The sequence below is a fragment of the Spermophilus citellus genome (genome assembly GCF_964194105.1).
Source record: "Spermophilus citellus genome assembly, chromosome: 15".
Lineage (NCBI taxonomy): Eukaryota > Metazoa > Chordata > Mammalia > Rodentia > Sciuridae > Spermophilus > Spermophilus citellus.
Window position 1 is genome coordinate 33449131 of NC_138195.1, and position 26808 is coordinate 33475938.

Below are 26808 nucleotides of genomic sequence, written 5' to 3' on the forward strand. Positions count from 1 at the left end.
ATTTATATCAAAGCACACAGGAAGAAGGAGGTAAACTATTGTTTAAGAGCTGAGACTTTTCAACTATATATAAACTAGAAATACGTGACGAGCATTTATTAGCTGTGTGCTCTTGGGAAAATTATCTATATTTTTAGTCTCTTTTTTCATCTCTTAATGGTATCATGCAGTTTCTTTCTTATAGAATTGAAGGCATCATTAAATAAAGCAGCCTCCATAAGACTGCCTGCCTTGCATGTCACATGATGGACAGTGTTAGTTTTGCCCTCTTCTGTTTTTTTTTTTTTTAAGTAGTAGGGCATAATCCTTTTATTTTATTTATTTATTTTTATGTGGTGCTGAGGATTGAACCCAGCACCTCGCACATGCTAGGCAAGTACTCTACTGCGGAGCCATAACCCCAGTCTCCCTCTTCTCTCCTTAATCATGAGATGAGTTACCCAGTATGCAGTTGGGTTCCTCCCTGTAGGGAGCACTAGGATAGATAAAATAGCCATTTGCTTCTTTTTAACTTGTCTATTTAATACTTGAACTCCTTTGACAAGTATGTTGGAGGGGGTTGCTTATTCTGATTTTTCAATAATGACCTCACAGAGAGGTTCATAATTTGTCCAACCATATAGAAAAACCTCAACTTGTTGCTGCTTGACAATTTCAATGAAGGCAAGGACTATTTCTTACCAAACTAGGATTTTATTTTTCCAGTTGATTGCTCTATGTTTTGTACTTCTATGGATTATGAAGGATACCGAGAAAAACTACTCCTTTACTCTCATTGGCCCCTCTACTCCTTGAAAAGCTACCTCATAGTAACATTTAATTATAGTCCAGTCCAATCTCTAGTTTCTCAGTAGCTATTAATGACATTTCTTTACCAATTCATTTTCAGAACACAAGAATGTTTCTTTTAGTGAAGATGTGAGGCATTTAAGGGACTTAATAAATTTAGGTCTCATGTTCATGTGATCATAAAAAAACAACATAATGTGGAAGTCTCTGAATATTCTTATAATTTTAGGAAGTAGTTTTGATTTCTTTGTTCAGGATTTTTCATTTACTCAGTAGCAAAACAAACTTTTAAATACTTTCTTGGAGGGTGGGGTGGCACCTTCTCCTTTTTTGTGGAATGAATAAAGAACATTGAAGTTTTGTACAAATTGCTTTTTGTACAAATTGCTGCACAAATTGAAATTGGATTAAGGCAAGGAAGACAGAGTGTGGGTATTTAAGTCTGAATACCCATCACCAATCCTTGAAAGATGAAATTCACCTTTTTATAATTAAATGTGTAGTTTAGCCTTTTAATGTTGCCTCTGAGGAGAGGGAATGCTGGTGAGGTGACTCACATCTGTAAAAACAAAAAATGCTACTTAAAGGCAAAACCAGGAGTGAAGGACGCTCCTGACTCACAGTGCCACAATCCTGAGCAAGTCATTTGACCTCTCTACACTTCCTTTTCAAGTACTAAATGGGAACCAGGACTGCTTTGTAAGGCTTTGCAGACAAAGTAGAGGTAATGTGTATGTGTTTATGCAGTGCCGATGTATACCAGGTGCTCAGTAAATGTTATTTCCCTTTGTCTCATTTTTGGCTTTCTGTAAATTACTTTTTTAACATAATGAGTTGAAAATTGGCACTCAGTAATTTGACATGGAGTCAAGTATTTTACGTCTTCCCCCTTTTCAAGAAAACGTACAGTATGCCGACTACATTTAAAAGTTCTTTCGGAAAACTCTCTGAATCATTTTAGCTTGGGAAATAAAAGATGTTTTACCTCGACCTTGGAAACTCTGATTTTGGTGCCCTATTGCCTTGGGCCAGGTGCAGCAATTTGTACTAAAAGCAGTTTTTGCAAATTTTTCTTCTCCCTTTTTTTTTGTGGTGAATTTCTCTTCTGTAAGCTTTTGATCTGCACTGAATGACCTTATAAAGTAAAGGGAAAGTGTCCATAAAGCTTAAAACTTGCAGTTTCCACTCAATTTTTTTTCCAGACAAATTCACAGTGTTCTGAATCTCACCTTCAGATTTGACCTCAATTGAGAAGAATCTTGAAATTCTGCTTTGGCACAGCAGCCTGGATCCCAGAGGTCAAATTTGGACTGAGTTGCTTCATTTGCCCTTTTAAAGAACACGCATTCCAAGGATTGCGTTGGTGTAAATGGATATAGTATGCAACTAGAAATTCTCTTCCGTGGAAAACTCTGTGCTATTGAAGGCATTGAGTTGTGGTGTTTAGCACTCTCTTGTGTGTTGCTTGTTTAGGATCAGTTCTAGTAAACTAGAACCTAGGAACTTAGAAACAAGATTTCCCTTCCCTCTCTGAAACCCATGGGTGTACCTAGTTCAGTATGTTTCCTGATAAGACAAAAGAAGAGTCTAGAAGCACAGGAGCTGGAACCAACTAAGGCCTCAATTACCACCCCTACCGGCTTAAAGGGGATCTCTAAGAAGAGTGAGTGACTAGATGCTTATTTGAGAGCTTAGTAACCTTTATTTTAGGGTCTAAAAGATTGAAAAATAATGTGCCATTAAAATTGGAGTTGAGAGTGTGTTTGGAAAGGGAAACTACTTGCCTTAGACTGTTCATCAGACTATATATTAAGAATGAAAACTCATCTGTTGACAATGAGACTCCAGCAGAGTTTCCCAAGTAGTATATATGAATAGGTCATTAAAATACTTTCTTTAAAAAAGTAGTGTCTGTGGCATGCTTACCACATAATAAAGTCTGTGTCAGTATTGGTCGAATAATTGAATGAGAGTCGATGGCATTTTAATTTGTATTTGACTTTGAAAATTCAGTTCATGTGTTTTAATTAAAGGGACAATTAGATTTTATTTTCTGAAGGTAAATTTTTAGTAAAATTTATAAAATTTATTAACATTAAATTTACAATTACTATTTTTTTCCAAGAAAGATCTGAGGGTTTTTTTTTTATGTAAAACTGATATGTATGGTTGTGTAAATTAATGCTATAAGTAGTGTTCCTAGAGAAACACTTAAAATACATTGATAAATAACATAATATAACCCTTATAATATGTTATGGTGGTGATAGTTATCTACTTAGAAACAGGTTCCAAAGAGCTGCCAGAATATAAAAATAACAGAATTCCTTAAAAAATATACTTAATTCAGAATGACCATTATTTTTCTCTTTTAGCTCAAACTTTTCTCCATATTTTTTTCTGAAGTAACAAAGTTTCATATATTAAAATGTGTTAAGATACTGCTATTAACTCATTTTCTATAAAGAACATATTTGGGGATTTTGTTAATGATTTTATATAGCTTTAAAAATGCTAGTTTTGGACAATGGAATATTACTCAGCATTAAGAGAGAGTAATATTATGGAATTTGCAGATAAATGGATGGAGTTGGAGAATATCATGCTAAGTGAAGTAAGCCAATCCCAGAAAACCAAAGGCCAAATATTCTCTCTGATAAGTGGATGCTGATCCGTGATGCAGGGAGAGCATGGGGAAAATGGAGGAACTTTGATTGGGCAAAGGGGAGGGAAGGGAGGAAAGGGGGCCTGGGGGCAGGAAAAATGGTGGAATGAGATGGACCTCATTACCCTAGGTTCATGCGTGACTGCACATAGGGTGTATTGCTACATTGTGTACAACCAGACAAATGAAAGCTTGTGCTGCAGTTGTGTACAATGAATCAAAATACATTTGCTGTAATATATACCTAATTAGAACAAATAACTAAATTTTTAAAAATACTAGTGTTTGGCTGGGGATATAGTTCAGTTGGTAGAGTGCTTGCCTCCCATGCACAAGGGTTCAATCCCCAGCACCACAAAATGAACAAACAAAAAACCCCCAAATACTAGTGTTCTTCATAATTGAGTTTCTTACAAATTTGTTAGTAGTGAACATTCACAGATTCACAGAGAAATGAAAGTTTGAGGGAAAAGAAAGGAGAATATATCCCATCTATATCATTGTGAAGTTTTAGTTCATGCTTTTGCAGAAATACAGTGTGGTTATTTAAAGGTTTCCATAAATTTTATTATTAAAATATAGAAAAGTTGAGAGAACTGTGCAGGGAATGCCACATTCCCATTGCCTAATTCCTACAATTACTTTAAAAAAACACCTTTGCTTTATTGCAGATGAATCTATCTGTTCTATTTGTCAGTCCATCTTATTGATGTATTTCAAACTAACATGAAGACATCAGGGTTCTCCACTCTGTCAGCAAGCCTACCAGTAATTGGTGTTCATATTTGTTGTTGTTGCTAAACTTACATCAGGTCATTTAACATTTGATGTATTTTGACAAATGTATACGTCTGTTTCACTCAAACTTATGAAGATGTAGACTATACAACTTGAGAAAATTTCCTCCTATCCCTTCCTAAAAACTCCATTGAATATCTTGTTCCTGCCCGCCATGACGTCCCTTCTTTTGAGCTTTCTCACTGCAAATTAGTTTTGCTTGTTCTAGAATATCATCAATGGAAACATACAGTTTGTGCTGTGTATTACATGACTTCTTTCAGTCAGCCTAAAGTTTTGGATTATATTGTTGCACATGTCAGCAATGCTATTTTTTTTAAATGAGTAATATTACATTGAATGAAACCCTCTTCACTTTGTTTGTCCCTATTCACCTACCTGCCTGATTCCAGTGTTTGAAAATTATAAAATAGAGGTCCTGGGAATAAATCTTTTATTTTCTGGGTGTTTCCAGCAAAAATTCAGCTCACCCACATGTATATCTCTTTTATAAGTCCCTGTTTTCAGCAAGTGTCACCATGATGTACTGTCTTTTGCAAGTCACCCTGTACTGCGCTCTCTGATCCCTTATACCACTTAATCCTACCCAAAGTCCTACTAGGACTTCTTCACATTTAGCCTCTTTGCATAGTTCTGCAGTCAGTATCCTGTTGGAGCTGTCATTGTCTTTGATCTGGGTTGCCAAAATAATCGTAACCGCTGGTCTTGTCATTTCTGTTGACCCTCACTCCACTCCTTTCTCCAAACTATGGCAAATGATCTTTGAAGAAATACAACATGAACATGCTATTTACATTTTTAAAATGTTTATAATTATCATGAAATAAATTCTGTAGCAAGGTAGTCTAGGTCTGGTGGGGTGGCTGTATTTTTCCAAAGGCCTTTGTAACACAAAATGTTTATATGTTTATAGTTTTTCACCTCTAGGTATGACCTTTATCTTCACAATCTAAATTGCAACTTTGGATATCACAGTGCATTCAGTGGGAAGGAAGAAGGATAGAAGACATTCACCAGCTGGATGTTGCAATTTCTTGGAATCTGCTAACATTTCCCTGGCAGAACTTAGTTACATGGGCATACCTATCTTCAAGGAAGGCATTGTGCACTTCAAGGAAGGCAGGTTGCATTTACATTTTCACATGGCCTGATAAAAATTGGGATTCTAATTGGGAGAAAGTGGACACTGGGGTTGGCTGCCAGCTACTGCCACATTTCCCTTGGCTTCACATCCCGCTCCAGCCATTGTCCTGTTTATTTGCTTCTTGGTAGAGCCAAAACTTCATGAAAGAGCTCTCTATTCACGGTAGTCCACTTCTTCAGCACCCTTCTTTTCTTGACTGATTCTATCTTCTGCACTTACCCTTTTATTTGAGTGGTTGTGTTATGGTCACCCATGACCACAGTATTTCAAAATCCAAGGGATACTTTAAAGACTTCATCTCATTTGATTCTGTCATGGCATTTGGTTCTTTTCCTGAGATACTCCCTTGCATGGGAATCAGCCTTGGTTATTCATTTGTCTTCATCATTGTCTACCACCATTCTGGAACCTCATTCCCTCATGTTTTAACATCTATTCTACCTAATTGACTAGATTTTAGACTTTCTCAAGGCTTGTTTATTTATTTATTTTTATTGTGGTAAATGAAATTTTTAACCATTTTAAAGTTTATAGGTCAGTGACATTAACTATATTCACATTGGTGAACAACTGTTACTACTATACATCTTCTAAAACTGGAACTCCATATCCATTAGAGAATATCTAATCATCTGTGGTTCCCCCGCTGTCCCTGGATACTACCATTCTGTTTTCTGACTCTTTTTGAATTCTCAAGATTTAGTTTTTTAGCTAAATTACAGACACCTTTGTTTCTTCTTTATGTTCTCCCTAGGGGAGAGCCTCAATTTCCATGACCCTAAATATCAATTATATAATTCCAAATTTATTTATATTTCCAGTTTGGATTTTCTCCCCCTTATCTCAAGGTTCTTACAGCCTTAACTATAATTCCACTTAGATGGAAATCTCCAATGGCTGGTAAATTTTTGAAATATGAATTTTCTAAAATTAACTTTAATTTTTTACCCTAATTTATTGTATTCTTCTTAGTTTCTGTAATGGCACCATCCATCCAGTTATTCAAACCAGAGACCTGACTGCTAACTTGATAAACTCCATTTCATTCACCCTTCCTCAATCAAGTCAGTCATCTAATCATTTCTTCCAGCAGAGGATTTCTCAATTTCATTCACTTTTGTTCATCTCTGCCATCCTAACTCTCATCCATCCTACCATTATCCCTTGCCTGAATGTTTTTAGGGCCCTCCTGACACATCTTGTGGGTTCCAATCCTGTTCTCTTTCAATGGGATCTTTAAGATGCAAAAGTGGAGTTTGTGTTCTTCCAGGTTTAAAGCCCTTCGTTGCCTTCCTAGTGCTCTTAGAACAAGATACAGACTTCTTATCATGGCTCTCAGGATTTTGTATGACATGGCTCTTATCTTCTCTCTACTTTCCCTGTACCCAGTTTCCCTGTTGCCACTCTCTTCATTTCTGGACTCTTTCAATTCCTTTAAAACTGGGTTCCTTCTTGCCTCAAGGCTTTCATGCTATATCCCACCCTCTGCTCGCAATATTCTTCCTCCTGTTCTTAACATCCTTTAGGTCTTGACTTAAATACCCCTTCCTCAGAGTCATCCCACCCAATATGAAGTATAGCTACTGGATGTCCTAAGAACATCCTGTTTTTTTTTTTCCTAATGCCCCTCCTGTTTTTCCCATACATGATTTTGTTCTTGTTCTCTGACTTTTATTCATTTCTCCAATTAGATTTATTTTTATTTCTTCATCTCTCAAGAGATTGTAAATATGATCCAGGATGGTTTAAATCCTATTCACTATTGTATGTCTGATGCATAATGCAAGGACTAGCTTATTTGGAATACAGTACATTTTTGTGAATGAACGAATGTTGATCCCACTGGCTAGCATGATTTGTTAGTCACTTTGATGTAATCATGCTTCATATTGCAGCTCGCTTGTGCAGGGTAGGCTTCCCTGGTTAATACCCATGGTCCCTGTTCGATGATATCCTTGCACCTTGTACATTTGCTTCATGAAACTAACTGTGCTTTGGAATTGTACTTGGTTGGTTGTTTCCCCGACTCTACTGAAGCCTGTTGCAAGCAGAGGCCACAGCTGTCTTGTTCATCACTGGTTCCCCAGGGTTGAACATCATGTCTCACACTCACCTTGTTTTATAAATGATTCATAGAGATAAAAAGTAAACCTAACTGGTTGTATTTCATAGTATATGTTAATTATGTGCCATTTTGTCCTGTGTGACGAGGTGTTGGAAACTGAGAGTATATTGAGAGCATCTTAATTTCTTGAAACTGGGGTTTGGAAAGTTAAGTGGTTTTTAATTTGCTTCTCTTCAGATGTTAAGAACCAAACAAATTCACAAGGGAAAAGTTGTTTTGAAACTTTTACTATAAGAATCTCATGAAGACATCTGAAATGCTTCCAGCTCCAATCCTGTGCTGTTGAAGACAAATGAAATCTCAGGATGTTTGTTTCCAGCTGTCCCTGGGGACCTTATTTATGCACTTCTCTCTCCTGAGTGCCTCCTTTAGACATTTACATTATCAATTAAATTAATTTTTAAATGAATATCTTTGTATATTACTCAAAAGATTTTATAGACTCCATTTTTTTTCCTATTTTAAGAAAATTTGATTTATTTTGCAGTAAAATTCATGTGGAATGTAGTGGCTATTTTCAAACACACTGTACCAAATTCAGTAGGGTAATACTTAATTTCTCTGGCATCTTCTGGGAAGGGCTAATTTCCAGCATTTATGTAGGCAGTGTTATTTAATTCCAACCATGTGCAAGGGGATTTCCTTTTAACCCTCACTGTAGGCTTATTTGGGCTCAGTTTTTTAGCCATTGTTAGCCTGGGTCTCCCCACTAAGTATTCCAGATCTTAAGTCCAGTGCTGAGCTATAAAGCTGTCTAATCTTTCTTCCTAAGATCAAAGCCCAGCTGGTTATAAAATGCCTCGGGGCACAAGCTTTTCTGGTTCTGGTAGTAGAACCATCTGCTCACTTTTTTGAGTTTTACCACATACTTTATATTCTTTCTCTTAACCCATCTCAGAAAAATACACAAAACAAGCAAATAGTTTTCTGGTTGTATTTGGCATACAAGTATGCTTGATTTAGGCCATATTGTGTTTGTCTGAATAGTGATTTTGAAATATTAAAATAAATTATTTAACTACCAGCATTTTAAAATTAAGGAGATTTTGCATACCAATCTGGTTTTGTAGTGTCTCTTGAAGAATCTGAAAGTCTGGCTTCTCTGGCCAGCTTCTGCACATGCTAGTTGGAGCTCATGTTTACAACCTTGGGCTAGAGAGGCAGTCTCCTATTTACTGCACCCTCTGTTATTTTTTTAGGGTTAGGGTTAGGGTTAAAGTAATGTCAAGTGTCAGTTACCATTTATCCTTCTCACTGTTTTATTAGTTTTCTCATGTTGAAGTAAATTATTGTTCTACCCACATGTATTGGTGGTCAAGGTGAAATATTAGTAAGGGGAGCAGTGAATTCCAGGAAAATGAGAGGGTATATATTTCTTCAGGTAAATAATTTTTCTATATCCTTTTCTCCTCTCTGAATAATATATTTGCATTAAAAGCATGTGTACCTATTCATTCCTGTTTCTTATGTGGCTTCTATAGACATTTGACTCAGGAACTCTAGATTTAATGCACGTTCCTATAAAAGGGAAATTATTCCACTCTACTGTCCCTCAGAGGACAGTAGATTATTATAGAAGCTTGTAACTCTCTTATAGATTAAATGTCCAGCTACCTTCTTTGTGACTTGTCACGATGGTGGCTATTGCTGATTTTGCCAGTAATAAGTTCCTGCAGAACCTGGTAAGTGCAGCATAAATGAAACTCTCCCTCTAGAACTGTAGGTTTCTAGAAGAGTTGGTTAGGGACAGTTCAAATGGAACAGTAATGTAAGTTAATTAGTGTAAGAGATGACATAGTATCTCTGAGGAGGGAGAAATTACATCTGATTGAGGGGAATCTTGTGGTTGATTTTATAGCTGGTGTTGAACAACAGGTGGAATTTAGCAGGAGACAATGGGACAATGAAAACAGTTGCATAAACTAAAAAAGATGGAAAAGAATTGAGTGTAGATAATCGTGTCTATTGAAGTAGAAGGGACTGAGGAAAATAAAACTGAAAAGTTTTGTTATGGCCTGTTATGGATAAGCCTAAGTGTGAGGTCAAGTTTGTGTGGAACTTAAGGGACAACAACCATGATGAGACTTGTGAATTAGGGGAGGGAAATGTCAGAAGAAATGAATGTGAGAGGAAATAGTTGGAAATGCTGTCACCAAGTATGAAAGCCTTTGTGGAAATGCTAATGAGTGGAAACTGTCTGGATAGAAGACTGTTGTAGGCTCTGCAAGTAGGCAGTTTTGAAGAGGGAGTCATCAAGCCAGTGGGACTCAATCCATGTGGTGGCGCAGGTGCAGAGGAAGGGTGGGAAGAAGCTGGAGAAGGGAGGAGGGGACAAGGTTTTTTTTTTTTTTTTTTTTTTGATACTGGGGATTGAACTCAGGCACTCAACCACTTAGCCACATCCCCAGCCCTATTTTGTGTTTTATTTAGAGACAGGGTCTTACTGAGTTGCTTAGGGGCCTTGCTAAGTTGTTGAGCCTGGCTTTGAACTCATGATCCTCTTGCCTCAGCCTCCTGAGCCACTGAGATTATAGGTATGTGCCACTATGCCTGGCTGGGACACAGAAGTCTGAGAAAAGTATGGAAGTCAGGAGGAGGACCTGATTTGAGAGGATGATTTTAGCTTCAAGTAACAAGTTGGTTTCAATAACATGAATATTTATTGGCTCACGTTCCTAAAAAGTGCAGAGGTACAATGGGCTTTGAAATGGTTGATAAAGAAGCTTATGACAGAGGAATAAATAAGAAATTGTGGTGCATATATAGGGTGAAATAGTATTTAGCCATAAAAGAGAAAGACTGCCAATTTTGATAACATGGTTAAACCAAGAGAACATTATGTTAAATGGAATAAGCCCAAAACAGAAAGACAAATAGTACATGGTCTCACTGATACGTGGATCTAAAAAAGTTGAACTGGGGCTGGGGATGTGGCTCAAGCGGTAGCGCGCTCGCCTGGCATGCGTGCGGCCCGGGTTCGATCCTCAGCACCACATACCAACAAAGATGTTGTGTCCACCGAGAACTAAAAAATAAATATTAAAAATTCTCTCTCTCTCTCTCTCTCTCTCTCTCTCTCTCTCCTCTCTCACTCTCTCTTTAAAAAAAAAAAGTTGAACTAATAGAAACAGAGAATAGAACCATGGTTTCCAGTGTGTGGGTAAGTAGGGAAATATTGGTCAGATGGCACAAACTTACAGTTGTAATATGATGAAATTCTGGGGATTTCTTGTATAGCATGAGTGGTAGTGGATATACTGATTTATGTTAATCATTATACAATATAAATTGTTTCTCAAAACATCATGTTTTACATCCTGAATGTATTCCATTATTATTTGATAATTAAGCATTTTAAATTAAAAGGCATGTATTAAAAGACATGTATTGAAAAGAAAAATGCTTTCTGATATCAAAGATCAAGAATATTTCCATGACATCATCTAAGATCCAAATGTTTGCTGATCTTCAGGTCTGCCTTCTACATTGGTGATTGGTTCTCCTCATGGTCATGTATGTCATTTATAACAACTGGGATACTTATGTCTTTGTTCACACCTTGTAGGAGAGAATGTTTTCTCTTTATAAAGCTGGAAAGCTTCATTTTCAAAAACTTCTCTCAATCTTTTCTTCCTTATATTTAGCTTAGATTGGATTGTGTGTGTGTGTGTGTGTGTGTGTGTGTGTGTGTGTGTGTGTGTAGGGTGCTGAGGATTGAATCTAGGGCTTCACATACTCAGTGCTTTACCACTCAGCCCACACCCTTCTATTCTTAAACCAGTCTAAAGCAATAGGAGCGGGCATGGCTTTACTCTTAGATAATCAGGATGATTCCCAGATCCTAGGTAGATAACTTCCAGTGTCCACTTGTGTGAAGAAGATTGAGTTCAGTCTAAACACGTCCAGGGAGTTGGGGAATGACAAGCTAGAGATGTGTTTACAAAATTACATTTATGAGTCTGGTTTCTGAAAGGAATAGGTGAGATTTTATGTTGGAATACATTGTTGAGCGCAGTGATGTTGAAGTCCTGGAAGAACTGTTTAGCAAAGGCACTCATCACCTATCAGATGTTCCAGTTGCTCCTAGAATTTCTCAGCACTATTCATTTGGCAGAGCCATGAGTATCATCATGACCAATGGACTGGAGAGAGGCAGTGTGTACTCCCGCCCCCAGGCCAAGGCAATGCATGTTCCATGCACGATTCTTCCTATTCTTCTCATGGTGAGGCTGAGGTAGCTGTGGATTCCAGATGGGAAACTATAAAATGGGAGGGCCTCCCTCAACCTGAGTTCCCGAGTGTGTAGAGTGGAGTCCCTTGCTGATCCATAGGTCATTTAATATGGAGTAAAAATGAAATTTTATTGTGTTCATCCACTGACATTTGGAGTTGTTACAATGGTGCAACTAGTACCACTTCATTATTATTCTTTTTCTGGAAGCCCTTTTCTCAAACCTAGTCTTTACTTCCTTGCCCTTACCCAGTAGCTTGCACAGAAGTTTATCTCTTTTGATGTCTCAGGGGTGCCATTGTAGGTTTCAGTTATTGTGCTGATCTCTTATTGCTCACCAGCATCAATGCTAGCCAGCCTTATTGAGCTCAGATGGATTATTTGCTTTAAGATGATGAAGGTGAGATAGAAAGGAAAAACGTATCCCCTAAAAAGGTATGTAATGTAAAGGCTAGAGAACTGCAACTGAGGCTTGATAACTTGATTTTGTTAAATATTAACTATTTTTCCCCCTCAAAGTTATACACTGTTGGTATGGATGACATGAAAAAGTGGCACATATTTAATGTATAGAACTTGATGAATTTGGAGATAAGTATACAACCTTGAAACCTGTGTTCCAGTCTATGCTGTGAAAGTTTCCATCACTTTCATATTTCTTCCTATTATTATTATTATTATTATTATTTGGTAAGAGCACTTAAGATCTATCCTGTTAACAAAACTGTATTGTATACTTAATTTGCTAACATATTTACAGTTTAGCTATGAAATATCCTCCAAAGGTTCATCTATGAGACAGTGTCACAAGATTCAGAGTTGAAATGATTAGATTATGAAAGCTATAAACTAATCAGTGAATTAATCCACAGGGATGGATTAACTGGTTGGCAACTGTAGGCAGGTAGAGTGTGGATGGAGAATGCAGATCACTACGGGCATGCCTTTGGGATTTACATTTTGTCCTTGGTGAGTGAAACTCTCTGTGCTTTCTGGCTGTCATGTCCTGAGCTGCTTTCCTTTCCCATCATGATGTTCTGCCTCACCTTGAAACCTTAGAGTAGTCTAAGTAGAGTTTACTGGGTGATTCTAGTGGCATCTCAGAATAACAGAATGCTAATAGGACTGTGGACAGTAAAGACTGGGCTTATGAGGTTGTGTACATTTTGTCCATGTCATGAAACTTTCTGTGAGGCTGAATTTAAGGGTGATAGACTAATTAATCTGGCAGAGGAAATTTCAAGGCAGCACAGCACTCAGGGAGTGGCCTGGAGATTGCTGGTAGCTTTTAGCCAAGTTTACTATGATAATCAGGAGCATTATGCAGAGTGGAATGATTTAAATAAACTTGCAATTTGGCCAGAAACTTGAGTGTAAAAGGCAAGGAAGGTGTGGTTGTGGAAGAGATTACAGCCATTAAAGAGATGGTAAGTATATATAGACACAGTAGAAAGAGGGTTTGAGGGTATCTCAGGATACCTGTGACAAGATCACACCTATGATAGGTTCCAGGGTATAAAAGTAAAAATTTCTTTGAGAGGGGACTGGGGGGCACCCTGCTTGCACAGTGGAGCCTAGGAAATTGTTTCATAATGCTCAGTCACCCAGGCATCCAGAGGCCACTACAACCATGGTCCCAGGAGGCCAAGTGCTTAAAATGGCAGCAGACCTTGGTATCATCCACATTGTGCTGGTTCTGCAGGAATACAGGGTGCTGGAGTTAGGAGGTCATGGAGACTTCCACCAAGATTTTAGAGGAAGGCCTGTGACAACAGGCAAAGTGAAGCAGGGTCAGAATCCCTGCAAGCAGCACCTGAGAAAGCAGTGAAGATGTGAGAAGGAAGTGAAAGCTGCATTTGGGATCTCTGAGATTAAGAGATGCCATTAATGTGCAATGTCTGTCAAAGAAAGCTGAGGGAATCATGCAGAGACATGGCAAAGAGAGGTCATGTGGCCTACAACCAGCAAAGTCATGGGTGGAGCTATACAAGTCCTTTTGAGAGAACATCAGGATGCCATGTGCCCCCGATGATGGATGTAGAGCTATAGAACTTATTTGTACTAATGATTTATTTTAGTCTTGCTTCTAGGCCCCTGTTTCTCCCTTTTGGAATGCAAATGTTTATTCGATGCCATTATATATTGGATATGTGTAACTTGATTTTGGTTTTTACAGGGTAAAATATGTAAGAGTTTACTTTGAGTCTCAGATGAGATTTGGGGTTTGGACTTTTGGGCAATAATTCTTGGAAATGTACTAAATGTATTTTGAATTGTGAGATGGGCATGAGCTTTGGGGAGCCAGGGCTGGAATGTTATAGTTTAGATATGGTGTATCCTACAAAAGCTCATGAATGAGACGATGCAAGATGATTTAGAGTTAAAATGACTATATTATGATAGCTGTAAACAAAGGATTGACTGACTGATATGGATTAACTGGGTAGTAACTATATGCAGGTAGGGTATGACTGGATGAAGTAGGCCCCTGGGGAGGTGTCTTTGGGGTTTATATTTTGTCCTTGGTCAATGGTGGTCACTGTATTTCCCAGTTGCCATGTTTTGAGGTATTTTCCTGAGCCATGCCCTTCCACCATGATGTTGTGCCTCATCTTTTGTCGAGAGCTATAGATTTGACTGACCATGGACTGAAACTCTGAAACCATGCGACAAAATGAACTATTCTGAGTTGCTCTTGTAAGGTATTTTTGGTCACTGTGACAAAAATAGGCCTTGCATTGTACAGTAGGTCACTGGGATTTTATTTCCATCTTATTCAAATTATATATGATTTTATCCAAGTTACGCATAAATTATACTCTGATAATTCAAGTGTAATAAAAATTTTTATAGCTACCTATGATATTATATGGAAGATCTAGTTATCTTTTTCGAGGAATTGTAGCCAAATGATTCTGAAGGAATAAAATAGCCTTGTGATTCACAGATTCTTACGTCCAAGGGAAACCCAAACCTGTTCTTCACTAACACCAAAGGTCATCCCAAGTAACCAACCCACACCCCATGAAAATGTCCTTGGTTTATAGCAGAGGTAAAAACGTGAAGCCCATGTTTTCTTTGGCCCACAGAGAAAAGGCATAATTGGAATAGGTATTAACATTTAGCAACCAGGAGATTTAATGCAAAAGTCTAGATTTTTGGCACCTCTTTTAAAATGAGTGAATGTAGCCACTCTGAGGCTGTGCTAGTGGGAGGCTGCATGGAAAGGTGGAATCTGGGGCGTCCTGCTTTCTACAGCTGTACCTGGCCCGACATGTCAGTCACTGTACTTACTCACCTTTTCAATTTTCTGAATTGGAGGGCTTCTGGCTCCATTATCCTGCAGATATGATTCTCCCCTGGGAGAATGAATCCTGTCAGTGATTGATGAAGTATTTGCTTTCATTTAATAAATATCACTCAGTTCATTTATCTTGGTAAGCAGAGAGCAAACATATACTGGTTGTTGAAGTTAAAGGAAACTGTAGATGGAGCTCAGAGCTTCATATTGGCTGTCATCTATGATAAACCAAGTGTCGTGTAATTGGAAAGTCTTAAATAATTGTTGCCTTTCCTGACCCATTTATGTTATCTCCCTCGTCATTGTCAGGGTTCATTTAATTATTTTAATGATGCTTAATGAGATATCATGTGATAGATTCTAAGGGTTTAAGCGCGAACAGTATATAGTTGTTGGCCACCAGGAGCCCAACTCATTGGTGGGAATGGCACAATAAGCAAAGAAATAAGCACTATAGTGTTGCCACAACAAATGAGTGTGGGAAAGGAAGAGAGAGGGATATCTGGAGGAGTTTTCATAGTGGAGGCACATTTGAATTGGGTTTTGATGGATACGTAAGAATTTTCTGTACTTTTGGAATAAGTTGCCCATAGCATTGGAACAAGTTTGAAACTCCTGATCAGCAATTCTCAGTGAGGCGTGGCCGATAGTTCTCCCTTTGCATGGCACACTGGAAGACCACAAAAATAACTATACAAGCTGAAGCTAATGCAAGACACTCTAAGTGTTAACGGGAAAATTTTAATGATTTGCAGACTCTAAACATTTTTGTTGAAACCTTAACTTTCTCTCTGTAAGTCATAAATGTATTGGAAAATTGAAGAAAATGCTAAAATTAATATTTGTACACTGTATTTAAATTTTATACATTGAGAATTAATTTGTTTGTAAACAGTAAAAGTCGTTGAGACTAGTTTGAACAGTGCTTTCTGTCTGTTGTCTAATTCAGAATGTGGGGTGAGCATCTTTTCTGTGCTGTGGGGAATTGTTATGGTCAGAAGTTGGGATCAGCTTCTAGCAATTCAGTCTTTGTGCTTTCAAGGCTATGCAGCGTCTCCCAGAGCTGCCTCCATGTGAGGTTTTGGCTGGCATTGCTCCCTCTGGGGCACCTTCATCTCGCTTGTTACAGACTGCCTGCCTTGCTCGCGTTGGTACATGTGCCCCACCATGCTCCTCAGCTGTGAACCCTGTTTCTCAAGTGCGGTCCACATCCCCACAGTGTTCTTTTCCTTCTTATTGGTGGCCGATACAAATTTCATTTCAGTGTTGGCACTTTTTATTTCTTAGCTGCATGTTGACTTGTGTTGGTCAGTTCCCCTTTTGATTGCCTGTTTTTGTAAGGTGCCACTTGGTTTTATCACTGGGAAGCTAGCAGTCAGCACAACGACACCAGGCCCTATGTTTCTGCAGGTTCCATGTCTGTGGATTCAAGTAACCGCAGTGAAAGAAAGATATTTTAAAAACTGTCATCTCTGTACTCAACAGGTACAGACTTAAAAAAATCATTATTTCCTAAACAGTACAATATAGCAAATATTTACATAGATATTGCATTGGATTAAGCATTGTAAATAATCTAGAGATGAATAGAAGGGAGGATATGTGTAGGTTACATGCAGATACTGTGCCATATAATTTTATAAAGAACTTGAGCATCATGGATTTTGGTGTCTGTGCAGGGCCCTGGAACCAATCTCATTTGCATACAGGGGATGACTTACTTCATTTTCTGTCTGCACAGAAGCAATTAAGAAAGTGCAGTGGGCAGCCAGACTTTACAAAAAAAAAAAAAAGTGATGTGGTTGTCGCTGGCCCACATGAGCATTCTTATTTACATAATGATTTTTGGATTGAAGAGCTAGCAGTGAAATCATATAGGATGCAACAACTCATTTTGTGCACCATGCTAATAGTAATGTAAACTTGTGTTGTTTAAGGGATTAGTTTTGTTCCACCAAGCTGTGGTCACTGAAATTTGTGCATCTCAGAACTGTGTAAAGCAAGGACTGTCTGTCTTCACATTTAGAATGAATTTGTCAGGTCCTTTGTTGGAAGCTCAGCAACAATAGCCCTGGGCACTGGATGCCAGTCCAGCCCCCTGGTCGCTGTAACACCCAACATGCTTCCCACACTTTCCAAGTATTTGGTAGGGGTGAGGATCCTTCCTAGTACAAGAGCCGTTCTGGGCCATCTCAGGGGCACTTCATAGTAATAAAGCAGGCGTGTTGAGAAATAGCCATGCTCCTGCTCAGCCACTTCAGCATTCATGGCAGTTCTTGAGCTGAGCTTTCGGAGTGGCCTCCCTACAAGTATGTGGTGCCTTCCCCTTCCTTCATAAGCCAAGTCAGGCAGAAAGACCTAGGTTCTGACTGGACTTTGCCATGTATCTATATGCCATTTAACTTCTTTGAATGCAAAAATAGGTTTCACATATATGATTTTTAAGGTTGCTGTGAGGAAAAATGGGACATGTATGTGACTGTTAGGTAAATGTGAGGAGTGGTTCTGATGATGATGAATAACTGAATCATTGGGAAGGATTTCTTGGATTAAAAATGAAATATAACAGAGCTCTCTAATATCTTAGCAAAATAAACATCCTCAATTTCCAGACACCCCCATGTGAGAAGTTCACCACTTTCCCATCTCCACTTGGTTCCTTTATTCTCACTTTGCTTCCTTCATGGTGAAAGGAAGCAAATTTACTCTGAGTTCACTAGTAGGTGAAGATTTCAACCAGCCTCTCCCATAAGGATAGACTCTTATTTTTGTATTGATGTAAGGAAAGCAGAGTACAAATGGGTTGGTGTTTTAGAAAAGTAGGCTGCAGGTGCCTCCCAGCTGGTAGCCATTTTGCAAGATGAATTTTCAATAGTTTACAGTATAAATGTTGAGTTAAGAGAACTCAGTGTTCTTTTATTGGCCCAAGAAAAGTATTTTAAGGGAAGTCAGAATAAATAGACTTGTCTCGGGTTGATCTGAGATGCTGATTACTTACCTGTGGACTTTTAAATTTATGTCTGGAGTGAAGAATTTGGTGAAATAAGCATGTTAGTAGAATTTGCTGGTTTGGCCAAGTTTCCCTTCATCTGTAAGATATTATACTATAATTGCTGCAAACCTGCAAAATATGTAGTTTCATGAACCTTGGTAGATACCTTGTCTTCTCAAATGGAATGCTAGTCTGAAATTTGGTGGAGATGGAATAAATCTTATGATGTGAGCATTGAGAAATATAGATGGAAAATATTTTTTATTATGGATGAACTACATGTAGAATTAGATTTTATTTATTTTATTTTACCTTTAGCAGTTTGTGTTAGGACAGTACAATCATTTTAATGCTTCAGTGTAAATTTCTGAAATTTAAAAAAGTTAGCTGAGGACTTTCATCTAGTTAAAAAAATAATCCAATTTATTGGGCTGGGTTGTGGCTCAGTGGTAGTGTGCTCATCTCACATGGTAAGGCACTGGGTTTGATCTTCAGCACCATGTAAAAATAAATAAAATAAAGATATTGTGTCCATCTACAGCTAAAAAATATATATTTAAAAAAATTCAGTTTCTGTAAACATTGCCCCCACTTCCTACCTCTGTCCCTCTTCACTCCCAACAGAAACTAAACCAAGATGGAGATACACAATTTCATAGTTACTAGGTACCCTTTTAATATAGAAAAAGCAGAGCTATTAATCTTGGTAAGGATACTTAACTCCCTGTTTGTAACAATTAAACATGACTTAGAAAGTTAAGATGATTCTTTAGCTTCCAAAGCTGTTTCATATCCATAGCTTGCTATCATCTTCTGATTTTTCTTGATGAAGAAATACTTTATAGGTGAACTATAAAAATATATTCTCTTTCTGATAATAATCTCAAATTCAATTGCTTCTTAAATTTAAAAAAAAATTGATATTTTAGGTCAGATCCTTGTGGTACTGTGAACATTTGCTGTTCATCATATTTGATAATAGCAAACGAATTGTTACATCTCAATTATTAATTCCCTATAAATAGTACAGTAAATATAACAACAGAAAATTAAAAGTTGTTTATTCAGATAGTTTAGATGATTCCTCCAGAATCTTCTCCCTTCTTATGCTGAGAGAGCAGCCAATAACAGAGGCCGAGATGGATAGACTTGAGAGGAGGTTGATTTGTCAATGACGATGTCCAGAAGTCGAGACTCACTTTTTTGAAGTGGCATAAACATAGAATATCCAGAATATAGTTAGAATAAAAGTCTTTAAAATATTTAATATGTGATTTAACACTTAAAGAAAATGGTTCAAAATCAGATGCTTGTTTTTGGAGCTTAGGTTTCATTAAGGTGGAAACAAGGACAGGAATATGATTTTAAGAAACTAGCTGGAATTCACATTAGGATGTTTTTTTTTTCCCCCAAAGGCAGAAGATAATCATTTCTTCTCAGAGGTTTTGTGGCTTTGCATACCTCAGCATTCCTTAGCTTAACTGCCACAATATATTTATAGTTATATTTCCATAAGGAAGCACTAGTCATTTTAGGCATGTTTCCAAACTTTCAGGTCAAATTTCATACAGTTGAGGGGTATACCATCTTCGGGGTGGGGGGGAGCAGTCAGAATTAGCCACTTATTGAATTATTCCTTGAATAGAATCTGAACATTTTGGACAACATATTGACTTACTTAAGAACTGAGGCATATTACAGGTTTCTGGGAAATGATTTCCTTGTCAGGTTTTGTGGGAATTAAGTGGATTGTGGAAAATGCCTGATAAGGCCTTTGCCCTTGAAAAGCTGTCAGTGTCTTCATCCGCTGCAAGATCCACAAAACTATTGTCTTCAGTCACCATGTTTTTAAAAAAAATGTTAGTGTTTATAGAAAAATATTTAAAATCCATAGTTTGTTCTTTGAGCTTTGGTTTTGTGAAGATGGAAACAAGGACAATAATAATTGAAAAAAAAAAGAAAACAACTAATTGGAATTCACTTTAGACACACCCTGCCCCCAGCATAGAAAATAGTCATTTACTTCTCAGAGTTTTGGTGGCTTCTTTGATTTCAGCCGTCTTCCTAACCTTGCCAGTTCCAGCTCCTCTTGATGATTATTTAGGACATCTTTCTGCATAGCTTATTGGATTAAGATGCTCCGGTTTGCTTACTGCTCTAATTGCTGCCTTGTACACCTACCCCAAGCTCTGTGCCACTTATACACACAGGTCTGCCTCCTGCCCTAGCCTTTTGGCTCCAGGGCCGGATGTCCTGGACCAGCTGCCACGTATATCCCTGCAGAGAAATGGGCTTGCGCTCCTCCTGAGGGTGTCATGAGTCCAGAACTGCTGAGGCCAGAAAAATCCGTGGTGTGCAGTCTCAGAGTTGTGGGAACTGACTGGGAGTCACTTTGGAAAGCTTCACAAATAACTTCCTATGGGAAATTTTGATATGGCCCCTTCCTCCTCGTCATTCCACCTGTCAGTGACAGCCAAGCACAGGTACTTCACAGCTTTGTTTTGTGTTGTGTCTTCAAGTCTGTTTTGAGTGTACCCTAGCACGTGGCTGTAGGACAGAGGAGATGACAGGAGACCTGGTCCCTGTCCTGGATGCATGAAGTGAGGCTTGAAGCTATGTTGAGTCACCCACAGATCCTCTGGGTCACCTGTCCTTTCTCCTTTAAGACTTACAACATACGTGCCTTCCTTCTCTACCTGGGATACTTTCTCTAATTTCCCTCCAGTCAGCCAACTTTTTCTCCTCCTTTAGGTCATGGCATCAGTAGGCACTTAGTTGTCTACCCATAACAGGGTTAGGATCCCCTCTCTACTCTGTTCCCCCCACCCCCCTGTTTTAAAATTTGGCACACAGTACCATAATCTGGGTTAACTTCTCCCTTGTTGGACCTGAGCTTTTGTATACTTAGTGTCAATGACAGTGCCTAACTGCAATAAGTCAACGTGTAGTAACCAGAGCACTTACTGTAGCTCATGCTCTGTGATTGGGTGCTCCCCACCCATTTTGTCCTCAGGCCCTCACAACAACCCTAGGAGCAGATATAGGTATGATAAATAATTTTACAGAGGAATAAAATGAGACTGGTAGAAGTTACGTGATCTGTCCAGTAAGACATAGCTAGACTCCAGCTGGTACTTAATTCCAGGTTCCCACTCTTCATGGCTTAATAAGTGTTATGAGGATTCATTTGCCCAGACATACAGTGCTTGCTGTGTGCCGGGCAGAAAGCACAATATCTATTTTGCAGAGACAGACTATAAACAAATAAACAAAGAAAATTCATGATTGCCATAAGGGTTATGAGGGAAATGAGCATAGTGAGGGGTAAGAATGAGGGGTAAGAATGATTCTGTTTGGGGTGGTCTGAGTGGAAAGGCTGATGTTGTGGACAAGGTGGCAGCTGAACACAGAGTGTGAGAAGGGGTCTTGATAGTAAACTCTGGAGAAGAACAAATGCAAAGTCCCCATTTTAGGAGGCAGCTAGTGTGGCTGGAGCAGATAAAGTTGAGGAGGATAATTGTGGAGAGCAGTGACAGTGACTGGGAGACCAGTTTCTGAGATTGGGGTCCTTGGTGACTTCATGGCTGTGGCATACTTGGTGACTGGGAAAGTTTCTGTGCAAAGGCATAGGATGCCCGGTTGCTATGGAGATGCCCTCCATGCTGCAGTCTTATCAGCTTCCACCTTATTCTCAAGCACGGCAGCCCCAGGGAATGAAGGAACTTCCTTGCTAAGATAACCGCAATGTTTCACCAGTTCTGCTGCTCCTGAATCTGCCAGCAAATTAGTAACTTTAAACAATGGACTTTCTTGAGAGCTGCACAATGCTCCTAACATTGCACATTGCAACTGTAGAATGTAACTGAGGAAATAGCTGCATACTGTTGCTAATTCTATAACTTTCATAAATACAAAGAATAATGCTTGCATAGTCTTTTATCTGATTTAGAGACTTATATAATCAAGATTGCTGGTGTCACTCTTTAGACCTGCTTCTCCATCAGAGAGCAGTGCTCCACCTGACCCCAGCTGTTTAATCTTCAAGATCTGTGTACGTGACTCGTTATTTCTTCCAATCCCCCATCATCTCTCGCTGTAACCTGCTAGTTTGGCCATGCTGGCTGCAGCAGTTAATATTTTTTGTTTTTAAAATATGGATGTAAAATTAACTAACCAAATTAATGGCAGGAACAACTAAATAGACTAAGAGGGAAAGGCAGTGGGGAAAGAAGAGGAGGTAGGGGCCAGGTCTTGTAGGACTGGGGTAATAAGCTCACCGGCCTTCAGAACAAGACCAGCACCTGGACTTAGTGAAGACAGCGTGGCCTGCCTTTTGCTTTCAATTTTTAATAGAGACATTGGTATAGAGAAATGTTTATGTAAGCAAAACAGCAGTAAGCAAAACAGCAGTGCGGATACCATGATAAATGGCGGTACAGATGTGATGATGGTAACAGCAAATGGCTTTTGACCTCAGATTCAGAGTCACAGTAGGGACCAGGAGCAGCTGAGGGCCTGCTGGCCCTGACTGAAGAGGGCAGCTAGTCCTCAGTGCCAGCCATGTGTTGCCATGTGGGAATGTGGGCTCCATGTACTAAATCTGCCAACTTTCCCATATAATTAGAAATCTGAATTTCTATGTGAAATTCTTGTATTCTAAAATGTTGGGTCAAGCTGTAACAATCCTAACAATAGGTAGACAAAATACCTGTGTGGGCAATCAGTTTGAAACATCTTCTGAGAGCCCTTTAGGCTGTCATAAAGAGGATTGAATGAAATAATGATGCAAGTTAACCATTTAGCTTTGTGCCCAGTACTTGGCCAATACTGAGGAGAAGAAAGGTGCTTATCATGGATTACACTGTTAATGTGTTTAGTTGTCTGCAACCATTATTTTAGTTAACTATAAATTTATTTAAAAAAATATCTGTCACGTCCTGTGCAACAGTTTATTCAGGGCTACATGAACCAGTCAATGAGGGGATTATGAAAAGACAAACAGACACAGAAGTAGAGAAAAGGTTGAGGCTCAGTGGTTCGTCCTACCTCTAGTGGAGGAAGACAAGCAAGCTTGGCACGTTTATTATATAGATTTAAACATCAGAAGGATTTATTGTGAGAAAGCTTCTTCAAGATAAACAAAACCAAAGCTGAGGGTAAAAGCAGCTCAATTAGGGCTTACTAGCTTGTATCTATAATTCTATACCTTTGGGCAGCAGGCTTTTGAACGTAAGGTTAAGAAATAATAAAATTGGCTAGCAAGGAATTTTCCTTTGAACAAGGTCTCACAATGCAACTGGGCAGTTTTCTCAGAGCATTTGTACCAAAAAATTACCAAGAGAGGTGTTGCCTCTGTCTTTGAGCAGTTCTAAGACCCATAATTCATTCCCTGCTCCTGACAAATATCCTAGTCTACTTCAAGGATTAAATTAATGAATGGTTGGTAGTTACTGTTATTTGCTTATTGAGGAGTTATTTATCTTTTTGCTCTTAGTTTGGTACATTCTATATTCATATTATATATAGAATATATACATTCTCTATATACATTCTGTATTCATGTTAAAAAGTAAACATGAGCCAGGCATGGTGGCACACACCATTAATTCCAGCTGTTTGGGAGGTTGAGGCAGGGGAATTGAAAGTTGGAGATCAGCCTGTGCAACTTAGTGAGACCAAGTTTCAAAAATCAAAAGGGCAGTCTTAACATAGAAAAAGGGCTGGGAATGCAGCTAGGTGGTAGAGCCACCCTCAGTTCAATCCCTAGTACCAATAAATAAATGAATATATACATATGTGTGTTATGTATGTAGTATGTAAATAAACATCAATCTGGTGTAATTCATGTGATAAAATTATCAAGGGACAAAGGGGAAACATTTTGGAGTTATTTGTCCTTATTCACTGTCCACGTCCACGGTTTCGCCGTCATTGCTCCCCTCACATTCCTGTGTTTGGGCTCATTTTTAGTATCAAGACCTCCTGGCTACATGTGTAAGTGGTAAGGAACCACAGCATAAATGCCATCCTGGACCATGTGACGGGAAATTAGCTTTATGAAGTGACATTGTGTTTAGGAGGTTTTCATCAGTTTTAATGAAATACAAATGTGCTCAAAGCAAGCTTTTTTTTTTTTTCCCCAGAGGTGGAGAGATCTTCATTTAGTATGGCCTAACTCACACAATTTTGTCTTACAAGAATCATATTTGGTGTGTTGCAATCGTTGGCAATAGTCTTGGGGAATTTTATTCAGCACAAGCATCTCTGATGGTTCTGGCAACAAGTTGGCTTAATTACTTGTTCAAGTATATATTATTTTTTTTTTTTTGTTTTGTGTCTGTAAAAATTCTGGACCATCATGGAGAGGAACACTGGGAATTACAAAATATATTTGAATATTTCTAATAGATTAAAGGTTTATGAAAACATCTTTTTTCCCCAAGATTTTTTTTTACATTGTTTTAAAATGAGATCATTTTATTTGATGGAAACTGGAGATTTGAAAATAAGCAGTTTTTTTTTTAATTTTGGTGAAAAATCTTATCTATAAGTTCAAATTCTTAATTGAGTCAATATTTCTCTCAATTTTTGTACAGATCATGGAAGAAACAAATACTCAGATTGCTTGGCCTTCCAAACTGAAGATTGGCGCCAAATCCAAGAAAGGTAAATTGTAAGAGAAAGTGGCAGTTTTTGATGTTATGGAATTACTGCAGGTTTGCTGAGGAGAAAACGAACCAACCTTTATTCTTATCAGTTTTCCCCCAAATATTTAACAAATAATAATATTTGGAAGGATGGCCATAATTAAAAATAATATGCAGTTTTCCAACAATAGAAAATGTTTTTAAGTATAAATATTATAGTAGAAATGTTATTATAAAAGATATTATGCAACCTATGGTCTCAAAGATGCCCAGTTGATAGCCATGATTAATGATAACTCCACATGTAAAAAATGTGTTTTCAATACATAGGCTTTCTTTATACTTTTTTTAAAATTTGCTACAAACATTTAATATTTATTTTTTCCCCTTTAATGTGATATAAATTAGATGTCTTTTCTTGAGTGCTTCCTCTCCATCTGATAGCAAAGAGCCTACTAGATTTCCTTTTAGACTGAGCACTTCTCTTGCCAAGTTCTGCCCTGCCCTGTATAGGACACTAGCCAATATATGGGCAGTCAGAAATGGAAGTATATCTGTCTAGCCGCCCTTAGATGCTCCCTGCCCCCATATTAAGATTACATAGTATTTTCCAGTGGGGCACTGCAGCAGACACTTGTAATTCCAGAAGCTCAAGAGGCTGAGGCAGTAGGATTGCAAGTTCAAAGCCACCCTCAGCAACTTAGTGAGACCCTATCTCAAAATAAAAAATGAAAAGGGTTGGGGATGTAGCTCAGTGGCAAAGTGCCCCTGGGTTCAATTCCCAGTACCAAAAGTGGGGGAAAAATAAAGACTATGTAGTATTTTCAATGGACTTGCCAGTTTATATTTTTATGGAAGTTTTTCTTTTTAAAGAATGACCTCACTTTCAGCAACTCTATTGTGTACATTTCACTAAAAATAATACAAATGCTTGAGGTTATCAAGAGATAATGACAAATACCATCAGACAATTCAAAGTATAATGATTGTGTACACTGAGCTTTATGCCTTGTGCTCTGGGCTTTCTGTTGTTGTTGCTGTTTAGTTTTACATTTTTGTTCCTTCTATAGCTTTTATTGCTAAATGATACTAAGCATTGCAAAGTTGCTCAATTTCCTTTCTTACTTCAGTCCAGATTTTCTTCTTTTAATTTCATTTTATTAGAGTTACTCATCCCATGGAATGTACATTATTTTACAGTTTTTTTTTGTGTGTGTGTGTGTGTGAGTTCTGTTGGCTGGACTTTGGCATGCCTGCAGAAACTCTGATCTTGGTCTCTTTTTATTTGTGATTGTGGTGGCTAAGAAGACATGGTGAATTTCTACATGTAGGTCCTTATATTTGCATGAACATTGTACTTGTCAGTTGTTGGAGAATAATTTTTCAATTAATTTTCAGCAATTTTTATGATGTGTTGGGATGTTTTGTACTTATTATGTGGAAGATAACACTGCCCTTAGTGGGTTATATGCCAACTTGTTTATGACTTTAAAATAAAAAATCCCTGGCATACTACTTGGGTAAACTGAAATTTGAACATAAACTGGATTTTCTGTTTCTGTAGTCAGGCATTTTTACTTAAAGAATAAAACAACCTTTGTTACCTAATAAAAATGAAATGTAATCAGTCCCTCAAGAAAACCCCCAAGGAGACATGAATATTAAGACACTACCAGATAATTTTGGATGGCTTATTCTTTTGCAGTATCCATGTTACAGTCCCCCCACTGTTATCATGAAACTAAGAATTGAATCATTTTTCGTTCAAAATGTGGATAGAGCTTTAGAGATTTTAGAAAAATACAGAAATTAATGGAATATTTTCATTTTTTTAGATTGGTTTTCTGCCACTGACACGGTTAACCTATTCAGAGTGGAGTGGCAGTCCACATTTTGGTTGTACAAAATTTGCTTTAGAAATAAGAATATTTCAGCAGCACATTAGAGGGTATTTGGAATAATTTTCACATGGTTAAAGTTAAACTTTGGGGGCTGGGGTTGTAGGTCAGTGGTAGAGCTCTTGCCTTGCATGTATGGGGCATTGTGTTGGATTCTCATATAAATTAATAGATAAATAAACAACTAAAACAAAAAATTTAAAAAAATAAAATAAAGA

At 38.0% G+C, this 26808-nt stretch overlaps 1 protein-coding gene across 3 annotated transcripts in view; it reads left to right on the forward strand.

Annotated features, from left to right (window-relative positions):
* Positions 1-26808, forward strand: part of BICC1 (BicC family RNA binding protein 1) — a 296610-nt gene that overhangs the window by 156901 nt on the left and 112901 nt on the right. For all 3 annotated transcript variants that reach the window (XM_081267022.1, XM_081267023.1, XM_081267024.1), the window contains exon 3: positions 24642-24711. In XM_081267022.1, coding sequence (XP_081123148.1) covers positions 24642-24711 — 70 coding nt within the window. The remainder of the gene's footprint in view (positions 1-24641; positions 24712-26808) is intronic.